The sequence below is a fragment of the Anguilla anguilla genome, chromosome 8 (genome assembly GCF_013347855.1).
Source record: "Anguilla anguilla isolate fAngAng1 chromosome 8, fAngAng1.pri, whole genome shotgun sequence".
NCBI classification, from domain to species: Eukaryota; Metazoa; Chordata; class Actinopteri; order Anguilliformes; family Anguillidae; genus Anguilla; species Anguilla anguilla.
In genome coordinates, this window is record NC_049208.1 from 21,406,716 (window position 1) to 21,425,818 (window position 19,103).

Consider the following 19,103-nt stretch of genomic DNA (forward strand, 5'->3'; position numbering starts at 1 on the left):
TGTCACATTCAAAAGGACATGTGTTGCAAGTGTTTTCTAATTGTTCATGTCACTATTTTAGAAATAGTATGAGAATACCTTGCAGTGGCTGTGATTCCTTGCGAATAATTCACCATAGAGTATCACTGATTAACTTAAATCAGACTAGCCCAGGGTTTATTTATTGTGTGTACGGTATACAGTGCTGTGAAAAAGTATTTGCCTCATTTTCCTTTTGTCTAATATTATTTTTAGTCTAACGATCTGAAACTATTCAGTCTTATAAGTATGCAATAATGGAGGAAATCAGGAAGGGGCAAATACTTTCTCACGACACTGTTGTATATAAATAAATTCCTTGCCCTGAGAGAGATAATATATGACTTCACAAAGTTAACACCACCTGCACAGTAGGTGGTGCAGAAAATGTGTCCAGGAAATCTGCTGCAAGGTCAGCAAAGGTCCTAGGCTCACAGTGGGCTGGGGTACCATCTAAAATCTATAAGGTAGGCAAGGTCCTGACTGAATATACTTATATTTCCATTCTGATAACCCTGATTTGTGATTCCTCACTGATAGTTTCTCATGACAGTGTCTTTGACGAAAGGGCCTTTCATGAAATCCCAACGGAGCAGCGCATGTCATCCAGAGCCACATCTGCTGAGCACGCTGACCGCTGTCCGGGCCCGTGAGATGGACAAGCTGTGAACCCTTCTTTCCTCTGGCTGAGAAAGCCCAAAAACGGAAACTCTCCCCCTTCCCACTATGTTTCCAGCTTCCTTGCCCCGTGAGGGATAATATATGACCTCACACACGATTTTAGAGAAGACGGACAGCTGTAAATAAGATGACCGGCCCCTGGCGGCCAGTCACTGGACTAAGTCGAAAAAATTAAACCTTCACTGATTTGCGACTTTGTATGTTTACTGGTTTCATGTACATTTGTGAATAAATGTTGACCATGTGTTTAATAAGTTATAAAACGTGTGATACATGAGGCATTTTCAGTTTTCAGTGGGCGAGGGACAGGGATAGGGCAAATTGGGCTGAATTTATTGACTGGGGTTGAATACAAGGAAATTGGATGTTCATCGTTCATAGAACTTCAGAATGGGGATATCATCATGCTATAAAGTCACAAAAAAATATCCATCCTGCTCGTATTAACATGTGAAAGGCATCTCATTGAATCCATTGCTTTTGTCCATTGTATTTTCCTCTTAAGAAATAAGCATTGGCTAAGAATGAATGGCTTTTGATGGTTTGCTCCTGAAAGCTGGATGAAAAATGATAATTCAGCTCAGTGGCCCATGAGGCAAAGATCATGAGTGAATTTTTTAAAGCAGGTAATGTTGACAGGATGAGTAACAGGTTATATGTGACTGTCTCAGCTTCCCCCAAGCCAGAATGTTTCAGCAGCAAAACCTCTGCAAGGAATAAGCAATAACATCCTCTACTCCTGAGGTTTGGGGGGGGGGGGGGGGGGGGGGGGGCAGGTGGAAGCATAGACCTCGGCCTGTTCTTTTTTTTTTGTGCTGCTTTCAGCAGTTCTAGGCTCCGGTGCACAAACTGTCTCACGCTTTCCCAGCGCTGGACCGCCCGGGCCTATTGTATAGCGCGCCGTGGCGAGGCCGGAGAGGGAGGCTGGAGGAGGGAAAGAGGGCGCGTGTTTTTTACAGCCCGTGCTCCAGTTGCACCCACTTCCTCTATGGTAACAGCTGTCAAAACGCTGCCGGATTACAGCGCACCGCAGAGTTACGGCTCGTATTAGAGCCTGGCACAGGGCAGGAAGTCAGGAGGGGTGAGACGCGCTGGGAACTTTCGGCCACTCCGCTGCGGCGGCCAGAGCGAGTGGGGCGAGCGGGGCGAGCGGGGGGGAATCACACGGAGGGCTTCTGCTTTAATGCAGGAAATTCTGCAACACGTGTCGGGGATAATGTCTGAGGTATTAATGCAGATGTAATACAAATTGTGTTTTGTTTTCACAATCAGATGTCGGGGTCTTTTTTTTACTGTTATGAGAGTGAGGATTTCTTTCTTTCTAGATTGGGAATGCTGCCATCACCTTTCCTATTGCACTTACTAAAGACTGGAAAACCCCCATAGAACAAAAAATACATTCTGTTCTTATATTTTTACTTCTGTGGCAAGAGGAATATGCGTGTTGGTACAATACAGAGTGGGATTTGAATAAATTATTTTTTCTTCACTGGGGCAACATTTAGCATTCTATGTAAAATGCAAATAAAAACAGTGAATGGGTATTGTTTATTGGGATTTTAACATTTGTGATGTTACTGAAATTATGTAACTACTGATTGGTGAGTGAAGTGTCATGAATCCCATAATGGGTGGGCTACTGTAAACTGTCAATCACTGACATGATTGAACCAATCAAAATATTTTACTTGCCACACAAAAACACAATAATTTGTATAAAGCAGTGAGTCATCGGTAGCCTATGGTAGCTTCTCCCCTTTCAGGTGTCATGAAACTTCACTCCCATCACCACATGGGCTGTGTTAACCCAGGCTGGCACATTCTTAGCAATGCACAGCTGTATGCCTCAAATATTCTGGACAGAATGATGTATGCTGTGTGTCAAAATATTGACAACTATAAATGGTTCTAATTACTTTGATCCTTTAAAATTAATCTAGAAACATCTGTAAGCACATTTCAGAGCTACATCTGAGGATCTTTTGAATTTGAGGATCAACATCCTGACATGACACATTCATAAAAAAATATCAGGGCGAGAGGCAAAAATAATTTAAAAATTCATTTATTATTTCCAGATTTTCTTGCCTTTGTTATACAAAGATGTTAAATAACTTAAATACATTCTTACCAGTCATTCAGAATCAGTTTATACCTACAAGCTATACACATGAGGTAGAAGAAAATAACTTAGGTTCCCATAAGACATGAAAAAGAGGAAGAAGCCAACCTCTGTTGTTAGTATTACATCTCCATCAAAGGATGATGGAAGTTTATTTAAAACAAAGGCAGCACATTACAAACCCTAATACAGGTGACCTACTGTAGGTGAAGGTCACCCCAAATGATGTCACATTCTTATAACTGTATTTGTGTTTTTATAGAACTCCCTGTCATGAGCTTTGAGATCTATGGTACCCAGTTACTTACCAATTTACATCAATATTTGTAAGATTTGTGATTTACAGGATCGCCTGTATGACATGCTGATTATTGGTTACAAAAATGCCGGAGGAAATTTTAATAAAAGGCCACTTATGAAGTGACCAGTCTTAAGTAGGCCAGTAAAGTAGAAATTTCTTTTCAGATTCCAGGTACTCTTTAAGAGTACTTGGTCTAAAGGGTTTTTTCTTTCAAAAATGTACTGCTTTCTTGAGAACAGCAAGCAATCAGTAATATTCATAAAATTTTTAAATGAGGGAGCATTATTTCTCCCATTATGAATTAAATTTCTACATCATATATTAAATATATTCTTATTCTCAGTCTCTTTGGAAAAAAAAAAACATTTTTACGTTATTTAAGCACTGGGCAGCAGAATAGAGTGGTGCAAAATTGGAGTGGCAATCTCTGGAATTTTTAATGCCACTTGTTGGATTGAAAAACATTGACACACAATGCCCTGTGCGATGTTGTCAGTCATAATATCTGTGAAGTTTAACTTAAGCAGAATATAAACATTTCTCTCTGAATGTTCTACACTTCTGGTTAAATCAGTGGGGTTATCTTATGAAATTAAATGTAAATCCATCGTAAAAAGAATCAGAATAACAACGAGTGACTGAATTTGTTAGGATTTGTTTTGTGCTCAAGTGACAGAAAGTTTAGTTTTTTTTCACTTTTTTTTTTTTTTGAAAACAAGAGTCTAAAGAGAGGTGCAATAATTGTTTTAATAATAAGCCTATACTGCCTCTGCCAAAATTTCCACCTCAAAGAATCTATTTCCCCCTAAGGCCTAAAGCAAGCCACGGTAAAAAATAAAGGCTATAACAACGGTCTTGACTTTACAGTATTTACATTGAACACATGCTCATAATATTTCAAAAAATAATAATTTAACTCTCTTTTCTATTTTCCTTTGTCCCTACAAAATAAACATATCAAACATGATCCAGAGAGACACGTTTCAAGACAGTCTGACTGACAAAAACATCCAACTTTCAGTTCAATGGTCTCACTAGCTGCATAACACTTGGGCTAAATCAGAAATGAGTAAGGACCAGGCTCAATCAAAGCACAGTGTGCTCTCCTGTTGACTCTGAAGTGTCTTTTGTCTAATTTACCTGCACCTGCGACACCATTTGTTGATTTCAGCTGATTTCAATGGCAATGCAGTGGGAAACACTTGCTTAAAATGGGTACTCTAGGAGATACTGTTAAGGTGAAAGCACATTGCAGTTAGATTGACTCTGGACCACAAGAAATAACCAAAATGATGACAGATGATACACTGTATGCTGTCATGGGTGTACTAGGTAAATACATATTTTTGAATAGACCATCTCACATATTAAAGAACGGAGTCTTGCAGCTTTCTGAGATTTCAGAGTCATTGTAAATGATTAAACTATGTATGTGTGCATATTGTGTGTGTTCTTTATATACATACACACGCACACAGAATATATGTATGTATGTGTGAGTATAGAATGTATATACATACAGTCTTTAATGTTTGGACTTGTTTAATGAATCAGCACTGCAGGGAATCAGAACAGCATAGCTTGAGGCATGGCTCAGTTAGTAAACTACACAGCAGACAGCTGACAAGACTCTTGCCCCTGTGCGCTGTGGTGTGGAGGCATTTCTTTTTGAGGCTACGTGCATAGCCATTATGGTTTTCATGTAGCGTGCAAAGCTCTATGTATGTATTTTCAACTGCTCCTTAATTGGTTTGCCTTGCCATCTCAAAATGTTTGGAATTCGGCTCACGGGGGCACAGACAACCAAAAGTCAGCTCCTATTTGAGAGAAATACTTTTGTGTGCAAGTCACAGTACGCAGAAACAAACGAGCGCGCGCGAAAGGTCACATTCTCCATGGATGTTTTGATCGGGAGTTTATGTTGTCTCTCTGATAAGGCCACGGTCACATATGTGTTGCCGTCTGATTTTGTTTTTTCTTTAACCATGATTTACGGAAACTGGCAAATGGAATTTTAGATGTCAGTTCCTGCAATCTCTTGCAACCAGAGGTTTTACAGCGGTGACCGACCACAAACCTTTCAGCCAACGTCAATGTCAAACCTACCGCCCACCCCAATTTCCTCCAAAATTGCCTGTGAGTTGTAAGCATATGCCTCACCCTTGTCTTTTTACCACAGGATAATAAACCATAACTATTTACAATGCACAACGGGAAATACATCCACATTATATATATATATATATATATATATATATATATATATATATATATCATTGTCTTTAAATACTTTTAAAGTTTTAAAGAGAAAGCTTCCAGGCTTCAGTGCGTGAATGGTGCTATATTACAATATATGGTTTCTCACTCAGTAGTTCATTCACACTTGCCTTTTAAAAGTTAATGTATATAAATTTCTATGTTCATACATATTTTCGTCATATGGTAATATATACACTTTTTATATTTCTGTTCATAGTCATACACTCCGTTTTGAATACAAAGAATATTGAAATGTGCTGATACTCTAGGTCAACAGGTCGTGTGTCACGTACTGGTAAGGACATTTGTCAAATGTGCTCCCTCCGAGAGCGTCACTTATGGAGGACTGCCCACCAATGAAATGACAAGAAAAATTATTAATTTACACCTACATCGGTACCTCTGACTTTGCATTTGATCTAAAAAAAACAAATAACTGAATGTTCCTAAAAGGATAGCGTACGGCATCTTTATGCGACTTGAATGCTGGCACTAAAATCTGTTTCAAACCATTATTTTTGAAAAAGAACAAAAAAGAAAAAAAAACATTTCACTTTCAGCTTCACTGACTTTAACCTGACCTCACGGCTACTTTTTCAGATGCAATGCTTTGATCATGCCTTTCGATATTCTACTTTTTCAAACAACACATTCCATTGAGGTTGTTTAGTCATTGCCTACATTGTGAAATTGAATTTTCTGTAGTAATTAGGGACAGAGCGTACAATGAAGGCATCTTCTAAGGCAGAAATTTAAGGCACAGGAACTTCTTGACTTTTTTGCGATTTGAAAATGTTTAAGTACTTTAAAGAAACAAAAGAAGTCCCTTTCTGACAAGCAATTTTCGTATTGCAAAATAGCAGAAAACAAATTTTATACGTTGCCATTGTTCTGCCATGAAAAGCTTGGAAAAGTACATTACTATTCATTTAAGGAGTTAACAAGGCAAACACTCCATTTTCTGTATAAACATACTTCATGCACACATGTAATTCCCCACCCCAAAAACACTCATTTTCTCTTACCATAACTAACACCGTAATACATGTCAATAACAACATTTCCATAATGTTTGATGAAAATCCATTAAAGGGAACTTAAAAAAATTACAATATCTCGGTTCATTGAATTATTTTGGGGCTGCAGCTAAGCCTTTGCTGATAGAAAGAATGGATTGAGGACTCAGTAGAGCATTCTACTCCCAGGAATCCTTATAGCCACTGACAGCTTTATGTCATTTGTTCAAATAAACTGAGAGTGTCCTGTGTTATGGATGGAGGATAAGGTATGTGTGCTGACACCACTTGCCGTCTTGCTGTCACAGTGATGCTCGTGTGACAAGGATTCTCATCAAAGGAAAGGGTAAGAAACAGCCACCAACTGGTGGTGCGCCTGTATTTGGCACAGCTGGCAATCCAGTGCAGCTGGTATCTGGAGATTTATCCTCTGATTTTATAGAGATTATTGTTGCCACTTTTGCAGTCCAGAAAGCTAAGAGAAACTGCGACATTCCTTCCCCTTCTCTTTGATCCCTTCCCAGACTTGCCGTAGCTTAGTTTAGCTTGGAGTAGTGGACATAGTGGTTTATCTTTCCCTGATCAATTAGTCTTTTGTGTTTATTTTGTGGCCAAAAATAGAAACAACCATAAAAAAAACGATGAGAAGAAAAAAAAAAAGTACTTAGTATCCTCCTACCCCTTCAAAGTTTGAAGGGAAGTCCAAGGAAGGGTTTTTTTTTTGCTTGGTGTCTCCTTGCCTTGGACAGGAGTAGTCACAAAAGTAGCTTGTCTCATGGCCAAAGAAGCCGGCACACATAAAGCACGTACACCTTCGGTCCATAAATTATATCCACAGAGAGCAAAAGAGGAAACAAATTTACTGCTTTCCAAAGGGCCTTGTCAGAGTGAATTACGATCAGAAGTAAGAAAAGGCACACAAAGAACTCCAAACATTTGTGTGGGTAGTGGTTGTACTAGATGTTTAGATAAGTGGTAAATATAATAGAATTACTATATAATTAAATATATTTACATACATATGCATACACACAGGTGTGTGTGAGTGTGTATATGTGCGTGTAGAATATATATTACACCCTGTCTCTGCTTCTCTCAAACACACAAGATCGCCTCAGATTTGCTGCTTGACTGTTTATCCCCCTGCTCTTTATAGCCAGGGTTGGTTTTGATAAAAAAGAGGAAATTTCTCTGCCCAAACATCAGTCTTTTGGAATTTAAATTTCCTCTATCCGCTCACACACTGAGGGTACACGGCCACCCACGACTGAGTTTCCTTGCGGTCGCTGGAGGTCATGGGTGAGGGGCGATGCAGAGCTCCCCTGCCAGCCAACAAACCCCCATGACCCCACCTCTCGCGCTCTACGGAGGACGCTCTCGGCCCCCGCGGCACAAAACGGTGAACGAGCGTCGCCGGCGGCCTCGAGGCGCCTTTCAAAAGTGCTTTCCATCTTTGCGCTGGCCAGCTCCTCGCCTTCGCCGGCCTCTTCCACTCCCTCACGAACCTCCCCGGGCCGACGCCCCCTCCCCCTTTCTCAGTTCAGTCCGCAAGTCAACGAGGGTGGCAAGAGGGAGTGTTTTTCTTTTTCGGGGGAGGGGCGGCGGCTACCCCTTACAGGTATAGACCTCCTCTCTCTGTGTGCACTGCTTGCATTCCACGTAGCAGCACCAGCGCACTTGGCACTGGCAGGGCCGGGTTACCACCCTGCTCTGGGTGTTGTGGCCCCGGCCGCAGCAGATGGCGTCGCAGTTCTTGTCCTTGTAGCACTTGCGGGCGGACGTGCCCGGGGAGTACTTGCTGGGGCGGCAGAAGCTGGGCGAGTCCTCGATGTGGAGGAGGTCCGTGGTGCGGGGGATCTGGTCGCTGGGGCCCGGCAGGGGCTGCTGCTGGGCCCGGGCCTGCGAGATGTCCCCCTCGCCCGTGGCCTCGTTGGTGGAGCTGCCCACCTTGAGGGACGTCTCGTAGCGGAGCTTGAGCTGCTTGCCGATCTCGTGGAACGGCGACAGCTGCCGCCAGCAGGTCTGCACTGTGCAGGACCCTGACACGCCGTGGCACTTGCAGGTGGTCTCCACTCCGGCCTTGATCACCTGGGAGACACAGAGGCAGCATGCGATCAGTACACGGTGCTACATCAAAGCACCGAGGCATCAAAATTAAATTATATCATCATTAACAGACACAATAACCTTTTGAGGGTGAGTGTTTTTTGAGGCAGAGGCAATACTAAAATGCCAATCATGACCAGTGTCTGTAATCTCTAAGGTGCATGGTTCAAAATGACGATTACGATATCCATACCATTTAAATTATCTGGGGTATAATTTCAGAGCATGATCAAAAAGTCATTTTTACTTCTCTTTTATCCGTGCATTAAAAAGATAATTGGCAACAACATGCCATTATAATCCCAGGTTGTATCCTATGAAAAGTACAGTGCCTAATACCTTTGAAGGCCAATATGAAACGCTTGAATGACGCACCCCAAAATACTGATTAAAAATATTCCCCCAAACTTTGAAAACAGGTTTCAAACAAAAGGTGGTCTATTCCAACAAGCTGGGCCCGTAGTGTCTCCCTCAAACATGGCGGATTTAATTAAGCAAGGCCATTAAACATTCGCCATCAAGGCAGAACTCCCAGGAGGCCTTGCAGTACACCATCCTTTAATTAACAGACCGCAAAACACGAAACACAGGGGTGCTGTGAGTCGAAAGGTTGACGATGGTGACAGGCAAGGGGGCACTGATGCTATTATGATTATCAAGTGTAATCCAGTTTAATTAAACCCAATCCTAGCTGTTAGTAATAAGAGGAACAATATTACCCAACAGTGCTTTTGGAATAAAAGACCCATTGAGATGTCCCTCGGAAAAAAACAGAAGGGGTGCAGGAGAGAGATGTTAAGTAGACAGGAGGCCCACGTCCTACCCACTGTTTGTGGGCTCGAATTGAAGCCATGTTTAAGCAAGGGAGGTGAGGGCTGTCTCTAACACTAAGCCAAACAACGTCTGTGACTTCTAAGAACTCAGCACAGGTTTAAGCGAAGAGCATGGTCAAGGGTAAACTCCGGCACAGCATTTTAAGTCCGAAATCTCCTCATTAAAACTGTACCCCCGCCCTAATCTCAACATATTTAGCGACCGCACAGTAATAACGGCCACACCCGTAATAATTTGACATGCCACAAATACCACACCTTTGCTCTGAAAAGCAATGAGGGTGCCTCCCTAGGGACCCTCTTCATTCCAGCAACAGGACAAGAAGTCTGTTTTAATGCCTGCTAGAGATCCTATCAGATTGCATGTTCCCACTGCAAAATCCCTCGTGAGCGAAAAAAATAGTCACTGGGCTGCATTAAGCGCTATTCCTTATTGCGTCCACATCGTAACCGGACAGGCAGGCAAAAAAAAAAAAAATAGAGTGCACGTGCGTCTCGCTTGTGGCCAAAATACAGAGCCGAAATGTGGAGTCAGCTGTGAAGTGGAGGGGGATGCCGAGACCAGCACATTCCTGGACTGGCTCTCCATATGGGATTCTGACCTGAACCCTCTACTCCTACACATGCAAACTCCAAAAAATAACGCCGTAAAAACTTTATTACAAATAAAATACCTTGTGAGACGAATGGGATTTGGATAAGAAAGAATGAACGTGTATTCTTGGTCCAGCAGGATCAGTCTCTGTCTGGAAATATTTGGGATATGCTTTGCATCATGATTCATATTCATGCTAAAATGAAAATGGCAACAGTATAAGAAAATATGAGTAAAGGTGTTCAGAGCCAGACTCGTAGTTTTTTGGCTATTGATGTGTGGGCCTTGCCTGTTACTTTTAAAAACACTTCCAAGGTACCCTCCCTCCAGCCCACACAATCGCAAAGCTACACCCAGCATGAAATGAGCCCTGTTTGTAAAGGGGGAATTAATAAGTGATTATCAATTTCACAGTCAATTTAAGGTGAGCGAGGACCATTTAAATGGATGTTCAGGTATTTTGGCATATTTTTTTGATTCCGTACAGTTGGTAAAAGCTGCAACAAATCTGAATTTTATAAATGCTCATTATACTCAAGTACAACAAAAAAGCTTTTAGAAAACAAATTATAATATATGTCATTCCATATTGCTAATAAACACATCTACAGTGGAAAATGCGGCTATTTAACTGTATTGCTGAACAAACCTTCAAGTGGTGAGCAAAAATAAAAATATTTTTGTTGAATCATATCCAGTATACAGACTGTAGACTACTAATAGTTTACATAAACCACCACATTTGACGCAGAGGAGACAGAGGTCTGAAAGGATCATTTACTTAACATTTGGGGGACCACTTTGGCCGCTGGACAATTCATACATGTACAGAGATCATAACCAAAATCCATATGTCACAAAACTAAGGAATCCAGGCCCTGTGGCCATCCAACTGACACCACCAAAACAGCTGACTTTCAGACAGGCTAAATCAGAAGCGGACACAGGAGCACATGTGCCTGCATTGAGAGTGTTTTTATAGATGTCAAAACTGGTCTTCCCCCAAGTGGCACGGATTCCGCCCTGCAGCGAGAGAAAGAGCTGTACGTCTCACCCGTCTATTTAGTGCAAGGCCGAGGCATCCTCTGTCAAGGCCATTAAGCGTTAATCTGAAGGTAGTTACAGCAATCGTAAAACTCACACCAAGCACTTTGAAACATATGGTTCCCATTGCCTGTTTCCAAGCGGCGGCCCGGTTGCTGGGGGAACCAGACAGCGCTATGGAGGGGAAGGGCTCACCCTGGATGAGTTAACCTGTCAGCAGCTCAGCCTGGCCGGCTGGGACAGTCCCACAGAGTCACTCTGGGGTTAAAGATTTCCTGCCATTGTTTGAGTAGGAAGGGACAGAAGATATGGACGCCGGTACACTTTTTCTCCCATAGAATCGCAGATGAAACATTGAGACTCTGCAATTCCCACAAATTGTGCTGGGTCCTCCATGAATTCATTATGAGGTATGTAACCTTAATGTTTAATCTCAAACTGAAGACTGCTAAAAGAATTATCTTTAAAAGGTTGCAATCATTGTTATGATTATGATTATAGCTCTCAACTAATGCATTGGAAAAAGATGTTGTGTTATACCTTACCAAATCAATAAGCACATCATAATGCATGTAAATTTTTCACAAATGCCGTTTTGATTATTGTATCCAAATATCTCCATGCCCACCTTCATGCCCACGTTTGTATTGTGCATGTCCACACGGGCGCGCAGGTCCTTATTGGACCTCTTGCCCAGGAACTCCTTGACAAACTTGTTGCTGTATTTAAGGTTGTCCCCACATCCGCCCCACTGCCAGGCCTTGCGGTTCTCCAGGTCGGGGGCCTCGTCGCAGGTGCAGCGCTCCATCCGCCCCGCACTGCAGGCCTTGGCCATGGCATGGGTCAAGCCTGCTGAGGATATCGCATACAGGAACGCCGTCTCTTTGAAACCTGACAAGCAAAGGAGCAAGAGGTCATCAGAGGTCAAATAAACACATTGCTCACCAAACTCGTTTTCCATTTATATTCATGCCGAAATAACACTTCCACAGCATTTCCTGAGAAATGGTGGTTTGGTGATAGCACTGTAAAGTTTTTCAGTTCTGTCCTTCATTAATCCCCCTTAACATTTCATAGTGATGTTGGCACAAAATGTTCCCAATGTATATGGCCACAAGACAAATTTAACACAAATTTACATAGGGCAATATTCTCCCCCTGCAAATGGTACTGTACGTCTGATAGTACGTACCTCTCTTAAGCAGGTTGGCTCGGTAGCGCCCCTCCAGGGTGCAGTTCCACCTCTCAAAGCGGAATTGGTACTGACACTCCAAGGCACTCATGCTGATGGCCTCCATCAGGGTCTCTGCCACACCGGGGTCCCGCCGGCACATCCTTCGCTGCTTCTTCTCCAGCTTGAGCCGGTCACAGAGCTTGTAGTGTGCTTTGGCTGTGCTCTCCTCAGGCTGCGTGCTCAGTGGCAGGATGGACAGGGGCTCATTACCCGTCAGTCTGGACAGTAAAGATAAGCAGACACAGTCTCAGGCTGTGCAGGGACACAGCACAAACACATATTCTGTGTCCACATGCTCATACGTTTACAGGGACATAGGTACACAGAGTTTTACAGCAACCCAGAAGGTACACACAACCCACAAAGGGTTTCCAGAGTCAAAGATACACACTCTATAAACAAGTTCAGATAGACCCAGTAGGTACACACAACCCACACAGGTTTACGGAGACAATGGTACACACATTAAATACACTCTTACAAGGCTTACAAGGACACAGAAGGTTTACACAAGATCTCTGTTTTGAATAATGAACTTAAATGTAAAGTGCATACGCTTAATATGTTCATTAAATTAAAGTAAAATGAAAGTTGAGTACAAAATTCTGAAATGGCTACAATTACTACTCATCTAACATATTGTAGGACTTACATTCAGGCTCATATGCACTTAAGGCACAGAAAGAATAGATAGTGTTACTGTCCATTGACATGACTAGTTTAACCACATTCTGCAGAAAATATGAATTTATTGATTTGTTTATCCACACGTTGTCTGAAAACACAGATGGTAGAGTTGGTAACAAAATGCACGACACTCTGACCAACATTCTGAGGTTCCAAAAAGGAAAGCTCTGCAATACATTAGCAAACACACAAACAGAAAATTTGACTGTAGGCTTGTGTCCAGTTTGGTCCTACTAACTGACAGCATTGGCAAGATAGTGGCTCATTACATCGCTTTTCTTGGTCTATTTCTGCCATTTTTAAATGAATCCAAAAAAACAGATTCATCCAACTCCTAACCACGACATAGAGCGTACACATGTTATTATGGGAATCGGGTTTCTTTTTTAAATGCAACATCCTCCACAATAACAGACACGTGCCATCACTTGTAGTTCATGTCAGTCTATTAAAAACATTTAGTTAAATGGTGCACTTATGCTAGAGTTTTGTTTTTCATGACAAATAAGCAAATTGCAGTAACCGCTTGAGGATTAACAGCTGTCCTGAAACCGGTAGGGTTAAGTTTTGGTCCAGATAAGTTTTGCATGATCTTCCTGAAGAGGAGCAGGCTGGGATTACCTATCGACATCAGTATGTGAAGTTACTTTGTCTTGTCTGGCAAATTCCCTGCAATCTGGGCAGAGGTATTAGGCCTTTACCGAGGCCTGCTTCCCAGAACTCTTTTAATATAAAAAGCCGATGTTTACTCGATAGCGTAAGCATTCCTCCCCAACTCAAAATCTGGGAGGATGTAGAATCACACTCATATTCAACTGTGGCATCAAGTAGCAAAAGTTATGCTTTCTGAAAGAGCGGAACCTTCCTAAATACAACTTTTAATACATTTGCTGGCAAAAGCAGGGCGTCTACATAATGTCAGGGCTGGTCAGACCTCTGGCGCTCAGGGACTCAGGGTAGGTTGACACCACGCCTGCAGTGAGACAACAGTATCACAGGCTGACACTGCCAAAGACTCAGACCTGCCTGGTTTAGGTCACAGTGGTCCATTCAACTTAGAATACCCATCTGTCAAAATAAAACTAATTGATGGGAGGGAATTAGGGTTGATGGTGGATTTGGAGGAAGCCAGTCCTAACGATTTGGTGATCACCAGATTTATTGGGCATGTCTTCTGTTGAAAATGTTTGGGTGTTGAAACCAGGTACCACTACAGCACCAGTACTCATGTGACCAGTACCTACCAGACCAAATCACAATGCAGATTTTGGTGCCTCATTTTGGTGCCACACACATTGACTAGCTAATGTTACATTCGCTCTGTTGACTCAGTCAGTGACTCAGTCAGTGACAGCAAGGACCATTAGCAAGCTAGCTAATGTTAAACTTAGGCAAAATGCCAAAAGCAAAAAAGTACAAAGTATAGTTTAAACATTTAAGCATTTGCAATAAAATACATTCTCTAATGTCATCATCTGCTCTTTATTTTAAAGAAGGTATCGATTCCCGCATTTTTCAGGCACAAAGTATTATCTTAGTACTGGTATCGGCAAAATCTGAACAATACCCATCCCTTGTGTTGAGTGCTCTGAATACTGCAACCAGGGGGACAGAAAAGTGCAGATAAAAGTTCTGTCAATGCCCTTCCCACTTTCGGCAATGAAGAGGATCATTCCTTCCCTGAACCACCCCTGAAGGGTGGCCATGTGGATAGACTGACACTATGTTCTCCATTAATGGCAGCTAGAGCATGTCTAATTCTTCCCTTCCCTATGGCTTCTGCCTGTCTGTCATGAAATTAATTGACATGAAATGTGGCCAATCTGCTGCTGTTGAGAACATGGTGACATTAAGCATGCCCATTCATGATATAGACATGATTTTGTACTTAAAAGTTAATGGCATGGTCACAGAAATTTCCAATATTACACAATAAATTAGTCACTGCTTTTTAGATGGGGGAGAGCAGTCATGGTGGTGACACAATTCTGGTCCATTTTTGACAGGGAATTTTGCTTTCATTTCTGATGGATAAAGTTGTTTTAAATCTAAAGCTGGGAGTTTGTCCAAATATGATACTAGTGACTAGACTAACAACTTTACTTTTATGCCAATAAGGTGCACTTATACTGGATTTGTAAAAAAAAAAAAAAAAGTTCAACTGCACACGACCGGAATAATGTAGTTAAGCTAATAGCTCTTAACTGATTTTATTCACCAGCCTTTGGCTTTTAACTTTCCATAATGGGCAAGTACTTACCCTCAACTTGAAAGTGTGGTCTACGATTAAATATACTCAACAGAAGCCTAATTGCAAGAGAACTTTATGTCCAATGTCTCTTATGTACTTATTATTGAACTCTGAACAGTAAACTTTCGGATCGATTGCCATGAATTATTCTACATGGTATTCTATAGCAACAGTAGTAAGACATGCTCCTTTGTCAAATTTTGATAGCATTTTACATTTTTTCAGTAGTGATAGGTGTGACTGATTTGGATTTAATGCTTGCCTTCTTGCATCAGTGAAGAGCATGATAAAATGTAACTGTATATACTGCTTCTAGTTTTATATATTTCATACTTTGGATTTCAAAGGACCAATCCTTCAGTTAGTGCTCAAAAAAGTTTTCATTTTAAGTAAAACAGCAAAAGATATTCTATTTCACAACTGCAATTTTTACAGCTCCCATAAAAATCAGTGCAAAACAGGATAATTCTAGCCTGAACTGTGTGCAAGAACAGTAATTGAAAACATCTGGTTGTGTTTTTCCTTGTTCTATCTTATTATAACCAGGGCTAAAATGAATATAACCGCTAGAAGCTATGCTCTGAGGAACATGCCACTGACTTCAGTTAAAGAAAGTGTCCAAACCAACCATTTAAGGTAAGGAAAACTTGTTTGGAAAACTTGGTTCTTTTAAAGACAATTGTCCTTCAAGTTTATTTCAGCAAGTGACACATCGTCCAATCGACCACAGTCTTTATGGGAGATTACAAAATTTTTTTATTGAATTATAAATTTAAATAACTTATAGTATGAGCAAACACAGATGACACACTCACTTTTGTGATGGTTTGACAGGTTGACACCTTCCGATATATGTTACAATGACACCTGAACTTTAATCCCCGGTCTCCGATTATATGTACTTTTGCAGATTTTTCATCTTTATAGATTTTACCAGCTGATTTAATTGATAGCCTTAACACCACTTACTGTAATCAGTGTTAGGTAGTAGAAAATTGAATTGACCTTTACTGGAAAGGGCTAAACTGGACCAGCCTTGACTAGAATGAGCTAGAATACACTAGCCCTGCATAGATTGAGCTGGAATGTACTAGCCCTGACTGGATTGATTCGGAATGTTATAGCCTTGGCTTGAATGAGTTGGATACAATTGATGATAAGCAGACAGAGTATTCTTGCCCCAGCATGGTATTCAGCACCAATATGCACAAGATAAATTTAGCTGAAAATTTACAAATGCTTCTTGATTTCTTCCACAGGAACAAACATGTTACATCATACTAATATATCTTACCCCACTGAATTAAAATAGCAAAACTTATATTGTAGTCATACACTTTTCATAACCTTCCTTTTCAAGGCTGGCATTTGCGTCCCGTCATTTCACTGAAAAGGAAAATCATTGAAGTTCTGAGTAACGAATGAAAAAGAATTTGTGCCTCGGGGACTGGGATTCAGAATTCCTGTCTAGGCCAGAAGGCTTCTTTATTTGTCAATGCATTTGCCTTCCCTCATTTCCGTAGAAGCACACTACCAAGCTTTCAGTCAGTGGCAAGCCGTGTCTGAGGACAGCCACATTTGCCAGAAGAAAAAAAAACCAAAAAGATTCTCCATTCTCCATCTTCAATGCCTTTTGGATGTGCAATTTGAAGTTTTGAGTTATGGATACTTTCACTGACTACTGACCAGACCCCTCCCTCTTAAGGTCACATGACAGGAAAAAGAGAAAAATGCTATGCTGTGTTATACATTTCCTGAAGAGTAACTGCATACCATACCTTAAATTTCTGAATGCACTAAATTTCCTGAATATGACAGCTTACATTTCCTGCCCGTCTTCGGGCACCCATCAAACTGTTGTAATGTACATGTAAATTTATAGTTTTTTTATTTTTCAGAAAATGGCTTGGTAGCTCTTTGGACCAAAACATTGACTTGATAAGCACAGAGATCTTTAAAAAAATGTTGGCAGGATTACGTTGCTTATACCTAATATGTAAATCGTATCCATAGAATGATATCTGCTAAGTAAATTTAATAATTATCCCAGGAATTATGCAGAGCTGACCCTGTTGGAAAATACATTTTTCACAGTCTTTGTGGGAAAGAAAAGTAACAGAGGTTTGTGTTGTGGCACATTCCTGAATCAAAATTCAGATACCTTGCACGCTGGGAAATTGTATCCCAATGCATGAACATAAACACAATGAAAGGCCAGTGAAAGCACATGAACAAAACTAAATAAATGTCCCCTTAGTGCATGAATTACACTAAATGTACCCTGTTCAAAGTGAGTTTATGACAGCAGGAGAAACAGGTGGGAAAGAGTATAATTTTTATTATGTTTTTAATGACGTCTACTTTAATTTATACAAGTCTGCGCAATAGGCTGTGGTGAAACATATTTGCCATGCCTGTGCAGCTATTTGAACTGAACTGGATGGCGTGTGAACTGTATTTGGTTACCTAGAGGCCACGGACAGACTGGTGCTGAGGTACCATCGGAATTACAGGAAATGGGTGTGATGAAGGACGGACAGCTTCAAACGGAGCTATTACTGCAGCCGCTCCCATAGAGGGAGCAGGTATGCAGGTTCAGGGGCATTGTGGTCACAGGAGCAGCCCAGAGGCTGGTCATTTCTGTGTTTTTGCCTGTCCAAAGTCAAACCAGGCTTTTAAACATGGCGGCTCTTAAGTACGTTCTCTCCTTGGCACAGAGCCTCTCACAGATGCAGGCAGAGATAACTGGTCAGCAGAAGACTACGGGGTCCTGTTAAGGAATATGCTTTTTCTACACTTTTTACCCATGGACCTGCTGAAATCTGACCGGCTGGAGTCGAAGAGTTCCCTCCAGCCTTCACTCTTACTGTTAATTACTTAATGCCTCTGTATACTCTGTGGTGTGTAAAAATAAATACATAAGTAAATTCACTAGACCCAATATATCATGCTAAAACATGACCAAAAATGCTCTGAATGTACAATGACAATATACCCTTGAATAAAAACACTGAAGCTTTGTATTAGTGTGGCAGATGAGCTGAATGACAGAGCCATTAGTCTGCAGCAGTTTGGCAGGAGAAACAGAGAAGTTCACGGAAGACAGGCAGGCACTGCAAACGATTTTGAGGTTTGCAGCCTAAGTGATAAAATAGCTTTCTAGTTATTCAACCAGCTAAACTGGAGTGTGTTTCACCATTTCATACTTCATTGACAACTGAAACATCAACATCTTTGCAAGAAATGCTTTTATACATTCTCAGGCGAAGGTTCTTGAAATTCATTTTCTTAACAGAGGGAAGAAAGATGGGAGGAAACAAATGGCCAAACTTGCAGTCCAACGTGACAATACGGGGGTGACAAAGCATGTTTTTTATTAAGTATTAAGAACAGCAAATTTAACTGAAACACAAATCCAGACTTCTGATCACCTGTCAACTCATGGTGCATGAACTGTTTAAAGAAAAACTGTGAGACCGTGGCCCTTTGCGATCTGAATTGGCAGCCCCTAGTAAAAACCAAGAATATACTGAGGTAATACACAACAGGTCAGGAGGACAGGGAAAGGAAAAGGAAGAGGCCCAATTCTGCCAATTCCTTCCACCCTAACATGCCCTCTACTGGGAGAACATGTGTTCACTGTCAAGGCGGAGAAGAGACCTTTAGCGAGAAAGGATACAGACACCCGCAGTGACACCAAAATACAATGGCGCGGAAAGAAAATGCCGTTCCTCACTGTGGTCTGTGCTACTTCCGTCCACCCCACAAACAAAAAGGACATTGTGGCTCTGGAGGCGGGCCAAAGACGAGTCACGGCACTAATCCTCGGGCTGCTGGGTATGGCTTACACACAGAGCAATATTTTTAGCCAGTAACCGAGAGGCGGGAGGGCTAGAATGAACGTGGGGCCTTTTTGGAACTCTTAAAGGTGACTGGAGAGGACTGGAACAGCCCAG

The 19,103-nt window shown here is 41.5% G+C and overlaps 1 protein-coding gene across 1 annotated transcript in view; it reads right to left on the bottom strand.

Annotated features, from left to right (window-relative positions):
* Positions 1 to 2,748: 2,748 nt before the first annotated feature.
* wnt9a (wingless-type MMTV integration site family, member 9A) overlaps positions 2,749 to 19,103 on the bottom strand; it is a 40,263-nt gene continuing 23,908 nt past the window's right edge. The window contains exons 2-4 of the mRNA XM_035427815.1: positions 12,168 to 12,427; positions 11,604 to 11,866; positions 2,749 to 8,485 (exon numbers count right to left, since the gene is read on the bottom strand). Coding sequence (XP_035283706.1) covers positions 8,003 to 8,485; positions 11,604 to 11,866; positions 12,168 to 12,427 — 1,006 coding nt within the window. The 3' untranslated portion in view covers positions 2,749 to 8,002. The remainder of the gene's footprint in view (positions 8,486 to 11,603; positions 11,867 to 12,167; positions 12,428 to 19,103) is intronic.